The sequence below is a fragment of the Salmo salar genome, chromosome 29 (assembly GCF_965601325.2).
Source record: "Salmo salar chromosome 29, fSalSal1, whole genome shotgun sequence".
Lineage (NCBI taxonomy): Eukaryota > Metazoa > Chordata > Actinopteri > Salmoniformes > Salmonidae > Salmo > Salmo salar.
Window position 1 is genome coordinate 2,229,765 of NC_138319.1, and position 15,176 is coordinate 2,244,940.

At 46.4% G+C, this 15,176-nt stretch overlaps 1 protein-coding gene across 7 annotated transcripts in view; it reads left to right on the forward strand.

Moving 5' to 3' along the window:
- The window catches only part of LOC106590020 (MAGUK p55 subfamily member 7), a 278,198-nt gene that overhangs the window by 94,376 nt on the left and 168,646 nt on the right, over window positions 1-15,176 (forward strand). For all 7 annotated transcript variants that reach the window (XR_014383065.1, XM_014180502.3, XM_082970645.1 and 4 more), the window contains one exon: window positions 10,223-10,474. Coding sequence is in view for 6 of the 7 variants with exons in the window: in XM_014180502.3 (XP_014035977.1) it covers window positions 10,438-10,474 (37 nt within the window). In the remaining variant the exon portion in view is untranslated. The remainder of the gene's footprint in view (window positions 1-10,222; window positions 10,475-15,176) is intronic.

Genomic DNA, 15,176 nt, shown 5'->3' on the forward strand with positions numbered 1-15,176 from the left:
GGATGGAGTTTCGCCTTGTTAATGTCGAGAAGTATAAGCCGCGTCACAAATGGCTCTCTTTCCATTTCCCCTGAAAACCTGAACATCCGATTGTTGGGGACTCGGCAGTGGCTATTGAAAACCAAATGTTAGGCTTGAATCAAGGGGAAATAATTTCGACATGCTTTTTTTACAGTGGAGATCAAGTTTACGGATTGCCTGCCTGAGCTGATGGGACAGTGGATATGCAGTGATTTCTCAGATAGAACAGAAAACAAGTAGCCTATTTTTTTTCCATAAGCCTACCAGTTGTAAAAAAGCTTTTTTAGCATGGCTTAGAACACGTCTCAACCAATCACAATGCTTGTTTTGACAAACCCATTGTAGAAAGTAGGGTTTTTGTTTACAATTTGTTCAGACAGTTAGGGGAAACATTAGCATTTCCTATCTGGCAATATTGATCATTCCACATCCTGTTGTAGGCTAGTGTGAGACTGGTGGCTTAATTGGTGTGGCTTAAAAGTCAACTTTTGCACAAAAAAAAACAGTCAAACTAAATTTTCATACAGTAATGGGGTGCGACTTTGATGGTTGGTCGATGTGTCATTCTTGTAATGCACTGCGACCGACGTAGCTAGTTCGTCAGCTAAGCTAGACACTTTAGCTATCCAGTAACTCTTCCAGTATGTGTTGATGTCATTTCACAAGATACATTTTTGGACGAAAGCTGTAGAGATCGATAAGAAATGACACTTCTGTAGCCAAGTATCTTATTCATCCATTTTTGGGCGGTTTTAAGTATTAAAATGTTTAAAATAATAAGTTACCTGGTATGATGGTGCATTGATTAGTTAAACAGTTTAGAGGCATTATTTTTGCGTTTTTGTCCAAAGTCTAATTCGTTTAATCAATTTCACCTCCCTGGGCAAGGTGGGACGTTTGCGTCCCACCTAGTCAACAGCCAGTGGAATCGCGGGGCGCGAAATACAAATACCTCAAAAATGCTATAACTTCAATTTCTCAAACATATGACTATTTTACACCATTTTAAAGACAAGACTCTCGTTAGTCTAACCACATTGTCCGATTTCAAAAAGGCTTTACAGCGAAAGCAAAACATTAGATTATGTCAGGAGAGTACCCTGCCAAAAATAATGTGTAAAAAACCAAAACCACAGCTAAATGCAGCACTAACCTTTGATGATCTTCATCAGATGACACTCGTAGGACATTATGTTATACAATACATGCATGTTTTGTTCAATCAAGTTCATATTTATATCAAAAAACAGCTTTTACATTAGCATGTGATGTTCAGAACTAGCATACCCACCGCAAACTTCCGGTGAATTTACTAAATTACTCACGATTAACGTTCACAAAATACATAACAATTATTTTAAGAATTATAGATACAGAACTCCTTTATGCAATCGCGGTGTCAGATTTTAAAATAGCTTTTCGGCGAAAGCACATTTTGCAATATTCTGAGTACATAGCCCGGCCATCACGGCTAGCTAATTTGACACCCACCACCTTTGCTGTTCTTCGTCAGAATGCACTCCCAGGACTTCTACTTCAACAACAAATGTTGTTTTGGTTCCAAATAATCTATAGTTATATTCAAATAGCTCCGTTTTGTTCGTGCGTTCAGGTCAGTATCCGAAGGGTGACGCGCGAGCGCATTTCGTGACAAGAAATGTCAAAATATTCCATTACCGTACTTCGAAGCATGTCAAACGCTGTTTAAAATAAATTTTTGTGCTATTTTTCTCGTAAAATAGCGATAATATTCCAACCGGGTGACGTTGTATTCATTCAAAGGCTGAAAGAAAAAAATGGACAATTCACATGAACGCCCATCTCCAGTGTCACTGTTCTCAGCCTGACCACTCACAAAATCTCCTGCTGTTTTTCGCCCAGAGACAGGAGAGACGTCATTCCACTTTCTGGCGCCTTCTGAGAGCCAATGGAAGCCTTAGAAAATGTCATGTTACAGCAGAGATGCTGTATTTTCGATAGAGATGCCACAGAAGGAGAACAAATTGTCAGACAGGGCACTTCCTGTATGGAATCTTCTCAGGTTTTGGCCTGCCATATGAGTTCTGTTATACTCACAGACACCATTCAAACAGTTTTAGAAATTTTAGAGTGTTTTCTATCCAAATCTAATTAATTGCATATTCTAATTATAGAATATTCTCGTTTCTGGGCAAGAGTAGTAACCCGTTTAAATCGGGTACGTTTTTTATCCGGCCGTGCAAATACTGCCCCCTAGCCCCAACAGGTTTTAACAAAGTAATTGAGTGTTAGATGGTTCTGCTAAGACCTGGATTAAATTGATTGATGAACTTGATTATTACTGGCACAAAGGTGTTTACCCAGTGCTTCACATGGGTCAGACGGATTTGCTTTATAAAAATTGGACTTACCAATAAAAACGTCCAAAAATGTCCATTAATGGTAGAAGAAAGTGTTGGAGCACTCCAAAAAAGATTTAAGGTCTGTCCCAAATCAAATCAAATCACATTTTATTGTTTACATACACATGGTTAGCAGATGTTAATGTGAGTGTAGCGAAATGCTTGTGCTTCTAGTTCCAACCGTGCAGTAATATCTGACAAGTCATCTAACAATTTCACAACAACTACCTTATACACACAAGTGTAAAGGAATGAATAAGAATATGTACATATAAATATATGGATGAGCGATGGCCGAACGGCATAGGCAAGATGCAGTAGATGGTATAGAGTACATATGAGATGAGTAATGTAGGGTATGTAAACATTATATAAAGTGACTACTGATACATTTATTACATCCAATTTTTTATTATTAAAGTGGCTAGAGTTGAGTCAGTATGTTGGCAGCAGCCACTCAAGGTTAGTGATGGCTGTTTAACAGTCTGATGGCCTTGAGATAGAAGCTGTTTTTCAGTCTCTCGGTCCCAGCTTTGATGCACCTGTACTGACCTCGCCTTCTGGATGATAGCGGGGTGAACAGGCAGTGGCTCGGGTGGTTGTTGTCCTTGATGATCATTTTGGCCGTCAAGTGATGGGTGGTGTAGGTGTCCTGGAGGGCAGGTAGTTTGCCCCCGGTGATGTGTTGTGCAGACCTCACTACCCTCTGGATAGCCTTACAGTTGTGGGCGGAGCAGTTGCCGTACCAGGCGGTGATACAGCCCGACAGGATGCTCTCGTTTGTGCATCTGTAAAGGTTTGTGAGTGTTTCTGGTGACAAGCCAAATTTATTTCGCATCCTGCTGTTGCGCCTTCTTCACCACGCTGTCTGTGTGGGTGGACCATTTCAGTTTGTCGGTGATGTGTACGCCGAGGAACTTAAAACTTTCCACCTTCTCCACTACTGTCCCGTTGATGTGGATAGGGGGGTGCTCCCTCTGCTGTTTCCTGAAGTCCACGATCATCTCCTTTGTTTTGTTGATGTTGAGTGTGAGGTTATTTTCCTGACACCACACTCCGAGGGCCCTCACTTCCTCCCTGTAGGCCGTCTTGTCGTTGTTGGTAATCAAGCCTACCACTCTAGAGTCGTCTGTAAACTTGATGATTGAATTATGGGTGAACAGGGAGTACAGGAGAGGGCTAAGAACGCACCCTTGTGGGGCCCTAGTGTTGAGGATCAGCGGGGTGGAGATGTTGTTTCCTACCCTCACCACCTGGGGGCGGCCCGTCAGAAAGTCCAGGACCCAGTTGCACAGGGCGGGGTCGAGACCCAGGGTCTCGATCTTAATGACGAGTTTGGAGGGTACTATGGTGTTAAATGCTGAGCTGTAAACGATTAACAGCATTCTTACATAGATATTCCTCTTGTCCAGATGGGTCAGGGCAGTGTGCAGTGTGATTGCGATTGCGTCGTCTGTGGACCTATTGGGGCGGTAAGCAAATTGGAGTTGGTCTAGGGTGTCAGGTAGGGTGAAGGTGAAATGATCCTTGACTAGTCTCTCAAAGCACTTCATGATGACAGAAGTGAATGCTACGGGCGATAGTCGTTTAGCTCAGTTACCTTAGCTTTCTTGGGAACAGGAACAATGGTGTCCCTCTTGAAGCATGTGGGAACAGCAGACTGGGATAGGGATTGATTGAAAATGTCCTTACACACACCAGCCAGCTGGTCTGCGCATGCTCTGAGGACGCGGCTAGGGATGCCGTCTGGGCCGGCAGCCTTGCGAGGGTTAACACGTTTAAATGTTTTACTGATGTTGGCTGCGGTGAATGAGAGCCCGCAGGTTTTGGTAGCGGGCCGTGTCAGTGTCACTGTATTGTCCTCAAAGCGAGCAAAGAAGTTGTTTAGTTTGTCTGGGAGCAAGACATCTGTGTCTGCGACGGGGCTGGTTTTCTTTTTGTAATCCGTGATTGACTGTAGACCCTGCCACATCCGTCTCGTGTCTGAGCCGTTGAATTGAGACTCTACTTTGTCTCTATACTGACACTTAGCTTGTTTGATTGCCTTGCAGAGGGAATAGCTATACCGTTTGTATTCGGTCATGTTGCCGGTCGCCTTGCCATGATGAAAAGCAGTGGTTCGCGCTTTCAGTTTTGCGCGAATGCTGCCATCGTGGTCTTCCCTGTGGCTCAGTTGGTAGAGCATGGTGTTTGCAACGCCAGCATGGAGTGTGCAACGCCAGGGTTGTGGGTTCAAGTCCCACGTGGGGCCAGTACAAAACATGAATTTATTTTAAATGCATGAAATGAAATGTATAAAATGTATGAAATGTATGCATTCACTACTGTAATTCGCTCTGTAAGTCATGCCAAATTACTAAAATGTAAATGTAATCCACGGTGTCTGGTTGGGGAAGGTTTTAATAGTCACCGTGGGTACAACATCACCGACGCACTTGCTAATAAACTCGTTCATCGAATCAGTGTATACATCAATGTTGTTGTGCGGTGCTATCCGGAACATTACCCAGTCCACGTTGTTGAAGCAATCTTGAAGTGTGGAATCAGATTGGTTGGAACCAGCGTTGAACAGACCTGAGCATGGGCGTTTCCTGTTTTAGTTTCTGTCTATAGGCTGGGAGAAACAAAATGGAGTCATGGTTAGATTTGCCGAAAGGAGGGTGAGGGAGGGCTATGTATGCGTCGCGGAAGTTAGAGTAGCAATGATCCAGAGTAGCAATGATCCAGTCCTATGGTCCTGGTCAAAAGTAGTGCACTAAGGAATAGGGTGCCATTTGGGATGCAGGCTACTTTATCTTAGAGCACTAAAAAACGTCTTTATTCCATGAGACTGGATTTGTGTTATATTAAACACTATCAGGATCACAGCAAACCCATGGATGCGTCCCAATGGCACCTTATTCCCTATTTAGTGCATTACTTTTGACCAGAGCGCGCACACACACACACACACACACACACACACACACACACACACACACACACACACACACACACACACACACACACACACACACACACACACACACACACACACACACACACTCTAAGAGCTAAGAACTGGAGAAGCTGTGGCAGCCTAGGACGAGATGGAGCAGTGGGGGTTGTTGGCTCTAGTCCCTGTCATGTGAGGAGAAGGAGGATCAGTATCAGTATCACTCGCTGGGTATGTGTGTGAGTTTGTGTGACAGATGGATGGGACGCAGTGGCCCTATAATCCTCCCGACAAGTGTCTGGCCTTCCTCTGACCCCGCGTGGGATTGCCTCCACGGAGAAAACTCAATCTCCCAACAGCACCCTGGGGCCGTCCGACTCCACTCCTACCCTTTACTCTACACTGACAACCCAGGGAATGAGTAGCCTGAGCCTGCCTGGATTCTGAAGCATTTACGCCTGCTGCCTGTGAAAGATGGTGTTCATTTACAGACCCTCTCCATGTCTCACTTGAGACCACTACACGTTTTCCTCTCACCTCGTCTTCATGTTTGGTGCGGCCAAGGATGTGTTGTGTTCCAGAGAATGAGATGCACTGCTGGTGTTTTTCGCTCAGTGCAAGACATTGGACTAACTTAGGCTATCATCTGTGTACCTCTGAGGATAATAGAGTTTATTTTGATGTCAGAGGAAGTGCGTGTGTTTTCATACCCTGTTGTTTTTCTTCCACTCTTCTTCGCTCTTTCTCCTTCCCTCTCTCTCCTTCTCTTCGACTTCCAGCTGGGTCCCTGGCGGCCCCGCCCATCCTAGCCCTGGCCGGACCTGTTTTTGAAAAGGGGAAAAATAACAACCTTTCTTCATCCCCCATCTCTCTCTATCCTCCATATCCCTCCCTCTTTACCCCTTGAGCTGTTTTCTCTTCAAATAACTGATCAGACTTCAGGTTTCACACTGAGTAAGACAAAACAGATACATTGTGTCTCCTAACAGATACATTGTGTCTCCTTTGTTTGGTAAGGTGCTGAAGTTTCTCTTGTCCAGGGTTACTTACAGCTGTGATGTAGTGGTGAGAGTAGAGGGGATTCTGGCTGTAGTTGGATATTGGGCCACTAGATGGCGATAGCACCATTTCAGGGCGCTGTGTGTGTCACACATGGGACAAGTAGAGAAGTAGAAGGCATACCTTTCCTTACAATCAGGCTCATTCCTTGCTCTTTTCTTTTCCACATGGCAAAGTTGCTTTGCCTCCCCCCCTCTACACTCAAACCTGATTCTCTGTGATTTGTACAGAGTCGAACCAAGGCATGGCTGAATACAGCATCTTGACTTGGACTATGTCTTCAAGTTCAGTGGTTACAGGCCTTTCGGGCACTGTAAAAGTCTCAGGTGCTCTCGGTGCTGCGGCACTCTTCCTGGCCTTTCCAAGGCCCTGGACGGAAAGATGGATCCCACTTAATTTGGGAATATTGCTGTAATTCCTCCTAGGGATGCCGTTCCCGAAAGCCGCTACAACCGATTTTCCTGCAGCCCTGCACTGCAGGCAGATCAATCTCCCTACCAGGTCCCGCTCTGTCTGTCATTCCAATCATACTGTTATGACTAAACCTTACCCCTGTCCCTTACCCTTCTCTGTGACTGTGAAATACAGAGCTGATTTAGCACGGGACAATTCTTTTGACATGAGCTCAGTGACTGCTGCTGCTTTTGTCCTCTGTGTTCAAAGTAGCAGAGCTGTTGGAGAGATCTTGTAGGATCCTGTGGTCCAGGCCTGAGGCGCCTGCTGTCGCTGAGCTGACCCTTTTGTGTCCCAAATGGCACCGTATTCCCTATATGGTGCACTACTTTTGACCGGATGTCTGGTCAAAAGTAGTGCACTACAAAGGGAATAGGGTACCATTTGGGAAGCAGGCCTGGTCTTTGCTGGTCTCTTTGCCGCATTTTATGGGATGTATGTAGGCTTATTGTGTGGAACATCACTGAACTTTGATTGCACTGGACAGTTTGGTCTATACATGTACTCTCGCTCTCTGTGGCTCTCTCACTCTCCAGTCTCCACAAACCAAGCCCCGTGCAGAAAGACAGCTGTGCTACAAATCTAGCAGGCGTAACAAAGGAGTAGCAAGGTTTGAATCGTCCCTCGTCCTACACTTTCCATTAGAACAGAAAAGTGATACCTTCTTTACTGTTGATCTGTGAATTCACCACGTTTTACCCCCGGATTTCTAAAACTCCTGGCCTACAAACGTCTAGGGCCTATGTTTTAGAGTTCAAACCGCTAGAACTAAACGTCTATGTTTTAAATGACCGGGCCTGGCGGGCTTGCCTGCGGTCTTTCCTGGCTCATGTTGTTGCAGTGATATTTTCCACAGCAGGTTTTTGCCTCACCTGGAGCAACGGTCGTACCCGAGGTGCGTTCACAACCCGGCATGTCAGACACCATTACGCAACGTGAACTGGCACTGCCGCAGATTTACACCTAGACTTGTGTGTGTGCTTATACACATTCAGGGCGGCTAAACCTTCCGTCCGTGATCTACACCACAGCCAAGTAGCACTCGCTCCTGTACAGGATACAGATTGCTCCACTGGGGGTTGTGTGTTAGTGTGTGGCTCCTGTATGTGCTGGGAAACACTCTAGTTCTGCATGTGTTTTTCAATCGAAAACAACTCTGCAGCTTCTCCAAACACATTGAGAATACAGCTAAAGCCCCAAGCCACATAGGAACAGCACACAGCAGAGCCAGGTGCCTGAGACCTGAGGCGGAATAGTTAGTTCACGCTCCAACACCCTTTGACCCAGTGTGTGTTCTGCTCCATCGGGCTCCGTTCAGGGGTCCAACGGAGGTGTGTGTGTGTGTGTGTGTGTGTGTGTGTGTGTGTGTGTGTGTGTGTGTGTGTGTGTGTGTGTGTGTGTGTGTGTGTGTGTGTGTGTGTGTGTGTGTGTGTGTTGAACCTGCTGAATAGGGGTCCTGATGGAGATATTTTGGCCTGAGAGAGAGAACAGAGCATGGTGGAGCTGCCTGGAAGCTCTTTTGAGTGTTAGCGGTGCTAGCTAGCTAGAACACCCTGACACACAGCACCTCAGAACCATCGTCGCTTCGGCACAGGGCCAAAAGCTGTCAGAACTCCGGGAGCCGGGAGGGAGGTAGAGAGAGGTAGAGAGGACCAGAGAGGTGGCTGTGGCTCATGTCAGATAATTAATACTTTTTTGGTCCTTTCTGCCTTTAAGGCATCCTGTGTTGGGCTACCTGTGTTGTATCATGGGGGGGATCAAACAGAGAGTGGAGTAAACCGGCACATGACTTCGAAGGGGGCAAGTCTAGCGTGGGTCATTGAGCCCCATGTTGTTAGGTAGGAGCCTTAGGGTAAATGTTATTGGCTGGCCACTGTTATCTACGTTTACAGCCCGGCTTTGATGGCTGCCTGGGCTAAGGGGAAGCATTCAGTAGCCTAGACCTGAGTGGCATGGTTAGCGAGGGAGGGAGATATGAGGAGAAGGAGAGGAAGAGTGGATGGAGAGAGAGAGGGACATGGACATGGTAGGTAGGGGCCCTTAGGGTCTAGTGAAGTGGCCAGGGGGAGAAATGGAGCATACAGGGGAGTGTGTGTGTGGCGGAGCTGTAAAGGGTTTAATAACAAGGTGTGGGCGTGAGTCAAGGCCAGCCAGGGCTGGAGGATGTCGAGGAGGGGTGGAGGGTCGAGGAGGGGTGTATGAGGGACTGGGAGGGCGAGGGGCTGGGGCCTCCCAGTGGACCCCACCACAACCCCAGCCCTAGTGTGTGTGTGTGTGTGTGTGTGTGTGTGTGTGTGTGTGTGTGTGTGTGTGTGTGTGTGTGTCTAATGCCAGCTTGCAGCTGCGCTACCGGGTTGGATCGAGTACAGAGGTCAATAAGTCATATGCTCTGAGGCCTGCTCCCTGACTGACCCCGTCAGACCCAGCGCTCTGAGTTATTGACTGCAGCTAGCACACTGACACATTCCCACCTGCACAGCTATCACTCATGATCTATGTCATGTTATATAGGCCTGTTTACTGTCCAAAAAAGAGAGAGAGACTGTGTGTGTGTGTGTGTGTGTGTGTGTGTGTGTGTGTGTGTTTGTGTGTGTGTGTGTGATTGAGAGCGTGTGTGTGTGTATTTACCGTGTGTGGAAGTGTGTATTTCCTCCTGTGGTGTCCTGACTCCTGACATTCCTGGAATCCTCCACCTCCTCGATGAAGAATCCTGAAACAGGGACACACACATCTTTCAGGGATAGCGGGAATATCAGGGAATCTTCTTCCAATTAGCCTAGCAGCACATGAGTTGTTTTTCCTCCGCTGAGTTTTATAGGCCGGAGTTGGGGGGGGGGGGGGGGGGGTGTACCCTTGCTGCATCTGAGGGGGAGATTAACGGCCAAATGATTTTCTCTTAACGTTTTTATTTGTTTTACATTTTTCCCCTTGTTCTTGCTGTTTTCCTCCTGTATGTGGATGGATTGATTCACAGTTGACTGGTTGTATTTACGAAGCGACGTGTTACCACGCTCGTTAGATTTTTCACAGGTCTGCTCTGTGGTGTTCTCTCCCTCCCCTCCCTCTCACCCGTGAGCCGGATTGTGTTTCCTATGTTTCCCCTGACCGTTGAAAGGGGGAATAACGAAGAGCTGGAATAGGGTGTGTGTGTATATGTGTGTTCACAGTTGACCCTCCATGTTTATGGTCCAACACATTTTTGCTCTCCTCTGCTGAACAACCTCCTTCATTGATGCGTACATCCGCTTTCTTCCAGGTCCAACAACCTACTATCCCATACATACACACACATACACACATTCGTGCATGTGACGGTGGATGCGGTGAGGTGACGAGCAGTGCCTACATTTCTGCTCTCTCCTCTCTCTTCCAGGGAACACCGGATGCCCATGGCATGAATCCTGGAAAGCGACAGCTTAGACTGGGAGTGAGGAGTTAGACAGAGGAGAGGAAAGTAGAGGACAGGAGCGGAGAGGAGTGACCAGAACCTTACACTCTACCCTACCCCTACCGGCTGCGCCTGTGTGGCTGTGCACTGCGGTGCCACTCTCAAACCCCACTGTGATATTCCACAGCCAAGCAGGAACCATGCCGGCCCTGGCCACCGGATCTGGAAATGACTCAGGTACTGATGGGATGTGATGAACTCTGTTCCCTATTCACTATTCACTCTCTCCTACCCACTATATCCACCGAACCCTATCCCTTTCATCCACTGCACTGAACTCTGTGCCCTTTAGGCTGTACACACTCAACCCGGCTCCTTATTCCCATGTGTTGAATACTGTCTCTCCTGTAGGTATGACAAAGAAGCCTTGTAGTACCCACTATATCCCCTGAACCTTTTGGTCTTCAACCACGGCTCTGAACTCGGTTACAACTACTACACTGAACCTTGTATCCTCTGAGTACCATCCTCGACCCCCACTTAAATGAAGTCTGTCACCCATAGGCTATACACTGAAATGTAGTATCTCCTCATATCTACTGCACTGATCTCTATCCCCTAGGCATTACAACGAACCCCATCCCCTACAGTACATTTACAACACTGAACCCTATCCCTAATGCATTACAATGGCACAGTGACGTGATTCACTACTCTTCTGATGCTCTCCTTCAGGCCCCACAGGTCTCGTAAGGTCTCACAGGTGTTCACAGCAGACTAATGTCAAACACACACACACACACGCGCGTGCACACACACACACACACACACACACACACACACACACACACACACACACACACACACACACACACACACACACACACACACACACACACACACACACACAGACAGACACACACACACTCATTTCCACGACATCTGTCTGTCTCTGAGTGATAATGTCTAACACATACGTCCTCCCGCCATGTGTCAGTGACTCTGTCTGCCTCGTTGTGGTGATGTCAGAGAGGGGAACATGTCAGGTCTGTCAACACGCAGACAGATGATGTCAGGGGTCAGAGGTTAGAGGTCAACCCTTGCTCCACTTGGAGCCTGTCTCCTTGTCTATGAGTGTGCATGCATGCGCGTGTGAGTGTTTGTGTGCAGACGCATCCACCTCTTCAAATCAAATGTTATTGGTCACATACACATGTTTACCAGATGTTATTGCAGGTGTACCTCTTCCCTCTCTCATCTCTCAACTCTCTCTCAACCACAACTCAACAAAGAGGAGCAAAAGGACAAAGGGGTGGGCGAAAAAGAGATGGGGGACGAACGAACGACAGACGCAGGAAAAAAACAAAGTAGATGGATAAAGAGTGTGTTTGTCTCGGTTGTCCAGACATCGACAGAGTTTACGTACCCATTGTGGAAATTCGTATAGACAAAGTGAAAAGCCAGACCATCAATTACTATTATAGTCATTTTAGGCAATTACTGGCAAAGACCCTGTTTCCAAATAAAACATGTAAGGGATCTCCCCTCCGTCCCATCTCTCCATCCATCCTCATCGATCGTCCAGTTAAAGCGTTACGGGTGAAATGCGTAGAACCACGTGCCATAGAGCTGTGTGGTGTGAAGCAAGGAGAATGTTGTGACTAAGGTTAGGATTGCTGCTCTAGTGACATATTCCTCACCCTGTGACAACTTGTGTCTGGTAACACTGTCACAACAACAGGGTTGTTAGAGTGGTCTTAGCTCAGTAAGGAAGGTGAGAGACCGAGCTTTATCTGGTGTAGTGACAGATTCCACGCCCTGTGATCACCTGCGATGTTACAGGAAAGAGCATTGTAGAGTGGACTGTGTGAGTGGTTTTAGCCCAGTGAGGAAAGTGATAGACAGATGTTAATAATCGGGTGTAATTGTCATCTTAGCAGCGAGTTAGGAGACATGGAGAGTTAGGAGGTGCAGCTGTGTAGGTGAGGGGGCGCGAGGGGGACAAATACAGGTGTATTTACGCATAGATATTTGGAATGCAATTTTTCATGCGGTTCTGGTAATATCTATTACATGTATACTACATGACCAAAAGTATGTGGACACCTGCTCATCTAACATCTCATTCCAAAGTCATGGGCATTAATATGGAGTTGGTCCCCCCTTTGCTGCTATAACAGCCTCCACTCTACTGGGAATTCTTCCACTAGATGTTGGAACATTGCTGCAGAGACTTGCATCCATTCAGCCACGAGAGCATTAGTGAGGTCAGGCACTGATGTTGGGTGATTAAGCCTGGCTCGCAGTTGCTGTTCCAATTCATCCCAAAGGTGTTTGATGGGGTTGAGGTCAGGGCTCTTTGCAGGCCAGTCAAGTTCTTCCACACCGATCTCAACAAACCATTTCTGTATGGACCCCACTTTGTGCACAGTGGCATTGTCATGCTGAAACCGGATAGGGCCTTCCCCAAACTGTTTCCGCAAAGTTAGAAGCACAGAATCGTCTAGAATCGTCATTGTATGCTGTAGCATTAAGATTTCCCTTTACTGGAACTAAGGGGCCTAGGCCAAACCATGAAATATAGCCCCAGACCATTATTCCTCCTCCACCAAACTTTACAGTTGGCGCTATGCATGAGGGCAGGTAGCGTTCTCCTAGCATCTGCCAAACCCAGATTCGTCCGTCAGACTGCCAGATGGTGAAGCGTGATTCATCACTCCAGAGAACGCGTTTCCACTGCTCCAGAGTCCAATGGTGGTGAACTCTTGGCATTGCGCATGGTGATTTTAGGCTTGTGTGCGGCTGCTCGTCCATGGAAACCCATTTCATGAAGCTCCTGACGAACAGTTATTGTGCTGACGTTGCTTCCAGAGGCAGTTTGGAACTCGGTAGTGAGTGTTGCAACCGAGGACAGACGATTTTTACACCCTACGCGCTTCAGCACTCGGCAGTCCCGTTCTGTGAGCTTGTGTGGCCTAACACTTTGCGGCTGAGCCGTTGTTTCTCCTAGATGTTTCCACTTCACAGTAACAGCACTTACAGTTGACCGGGGCAGCTCTAGCAGGGCAGAAATTTGACTAACTGACTTGTTCGAAAGGTGGCATCCTATGACAGTACCATGTTAAAAGTCACTGAGCTCTTCAGTAAGGCCATTCCACTGCCAATGTTTGTCTATGGAGATTACATGGCTGTGTGCTAGATTTTATACACCTGTCAGCAAAGGGTGTGGCTGAAATAGCCAAATCCACATAAATGTTGTGTATATATAGTGTATATTAAGTATTCCGCCAATTTGTAGACATGAAGAACAATATAGATAGATGGTGACCTTGTAGGACCAGTATTTCCTGTCATATTTCAAACAGGTAAATCTGTAGTCCTTTCAGTGCTGCTGGTGTTGCTGGTAGGTAGCTCGGTGTTTGGCTGTGTCAGAAAGACACAAGTAGACAGGCAGGTGACTGACACATTTATAGCTCCCTTCCTCCCTATATGAGGGCCCTAACAGCACAGCCGATCACCAGGGCTTATGGGGGCTCACCAGGAGCAAATGAGATGGCAGCCAGCCTATTCCCTCACTCTGTCTGAAACTCAGATCTCCCCAAAGCCTCTGATGAAATAAAAGAGAAACCACAACTAGAGACTTATTAATGCTAATATTTCCCTCCACTGTGAAAGGACTGAGCTGAGCACAGCACTCTGTCTAGTGTCTCTATAGGGCTGTGTGTGCATATGTGTGGACTAAGCGCAGCACTTCATGGTGTGTGTATCCATGGGTGTCGTTTAACAATTCTCGTGATATTTGGTGAATAAATATGGGGTGACTAAATGGACGGAACAGAAGGGCTCCCTACTTAGGAACATGCTGTATTCTTTCTCTCTCTCACACTCTTTCTCTCTCTCGCTCTCTCTGTCCGTCCCTCGTGCTCTCACTGTATTTTTCTCTATCTCTCTTTCTCCTCTCTCTCTCTCTCTCTCTCTCTCTCTCTCTCTCTCTCTCTCTCTCTCTCTCTCTCTCTCACTCTCTTTCTGTATCTCTCTCCCTCTTGCTGTCTCTCTCTTTAACTCTATCTCTTACACCGGTTCAGCTCTGCTTGGCCCCAAAAAACAACAGCCCTCTCTCGCAAATTAAGATCTAATAAATTAAACTAAATAATGAAAAAATTAACCTGAAAAAACTATAAAAAACGGGAAAACTGGCATGTAAAAATATGACTGTGAGGGGAGCTGAACGTTGGAAACAAACACAGTGTGGCTTTGAGAGTTTTTAATAAATACTTTGGAAGCGGATTAAGGAGGTGTGTGGTTGTTGGAGCTGGCCTGATGCTTGTGTTTAAAACACTTTTCAAATCTGTGAGGAGAAGGAATGCATCCCCAGGAGAGAGAGTGGGAGAGAAAGAGACCGATAGCAGGACTGACTGCTAGGACTGATTTCAATGACCTGCTCGCCGATGCTTTAACCTCTATGGGCTAGGTGGGACGCTTGCGTCCCACCTACTCAACAGCCAGTGTAATCCCTTGGCACGATATTCAAATACCTCAAAAATGCAAAAACTTCAATTTTTCAAACATATGACTATTTTACACCATTTTAAAGACAAGACTCTCGTTAATCTAACCACACTGTCCGATTTCAAAAAGGCTTTACAACGAAAGCAAAACATTAGATTATGTCAGCAGAGTACCCAGCCAGAAATAATCAGACACCCATTTTTCAAGCTAGCATATAATGTCGCATAAACCCAAACCACAGCTAAATGCAGCACTAACCTTTGATGATCTTCATCAGATGACAACCCTAGGACATTATGTTATACAATACATGCATGTTTTGTTCAATCAAGTTCATATTTATATCAAAAAACAGCTTTTTACATTAGCATGTGACTAGCATGTGACTAGCATTCCCACCGAACACTGCCGGTGAATTTACTAAATTACT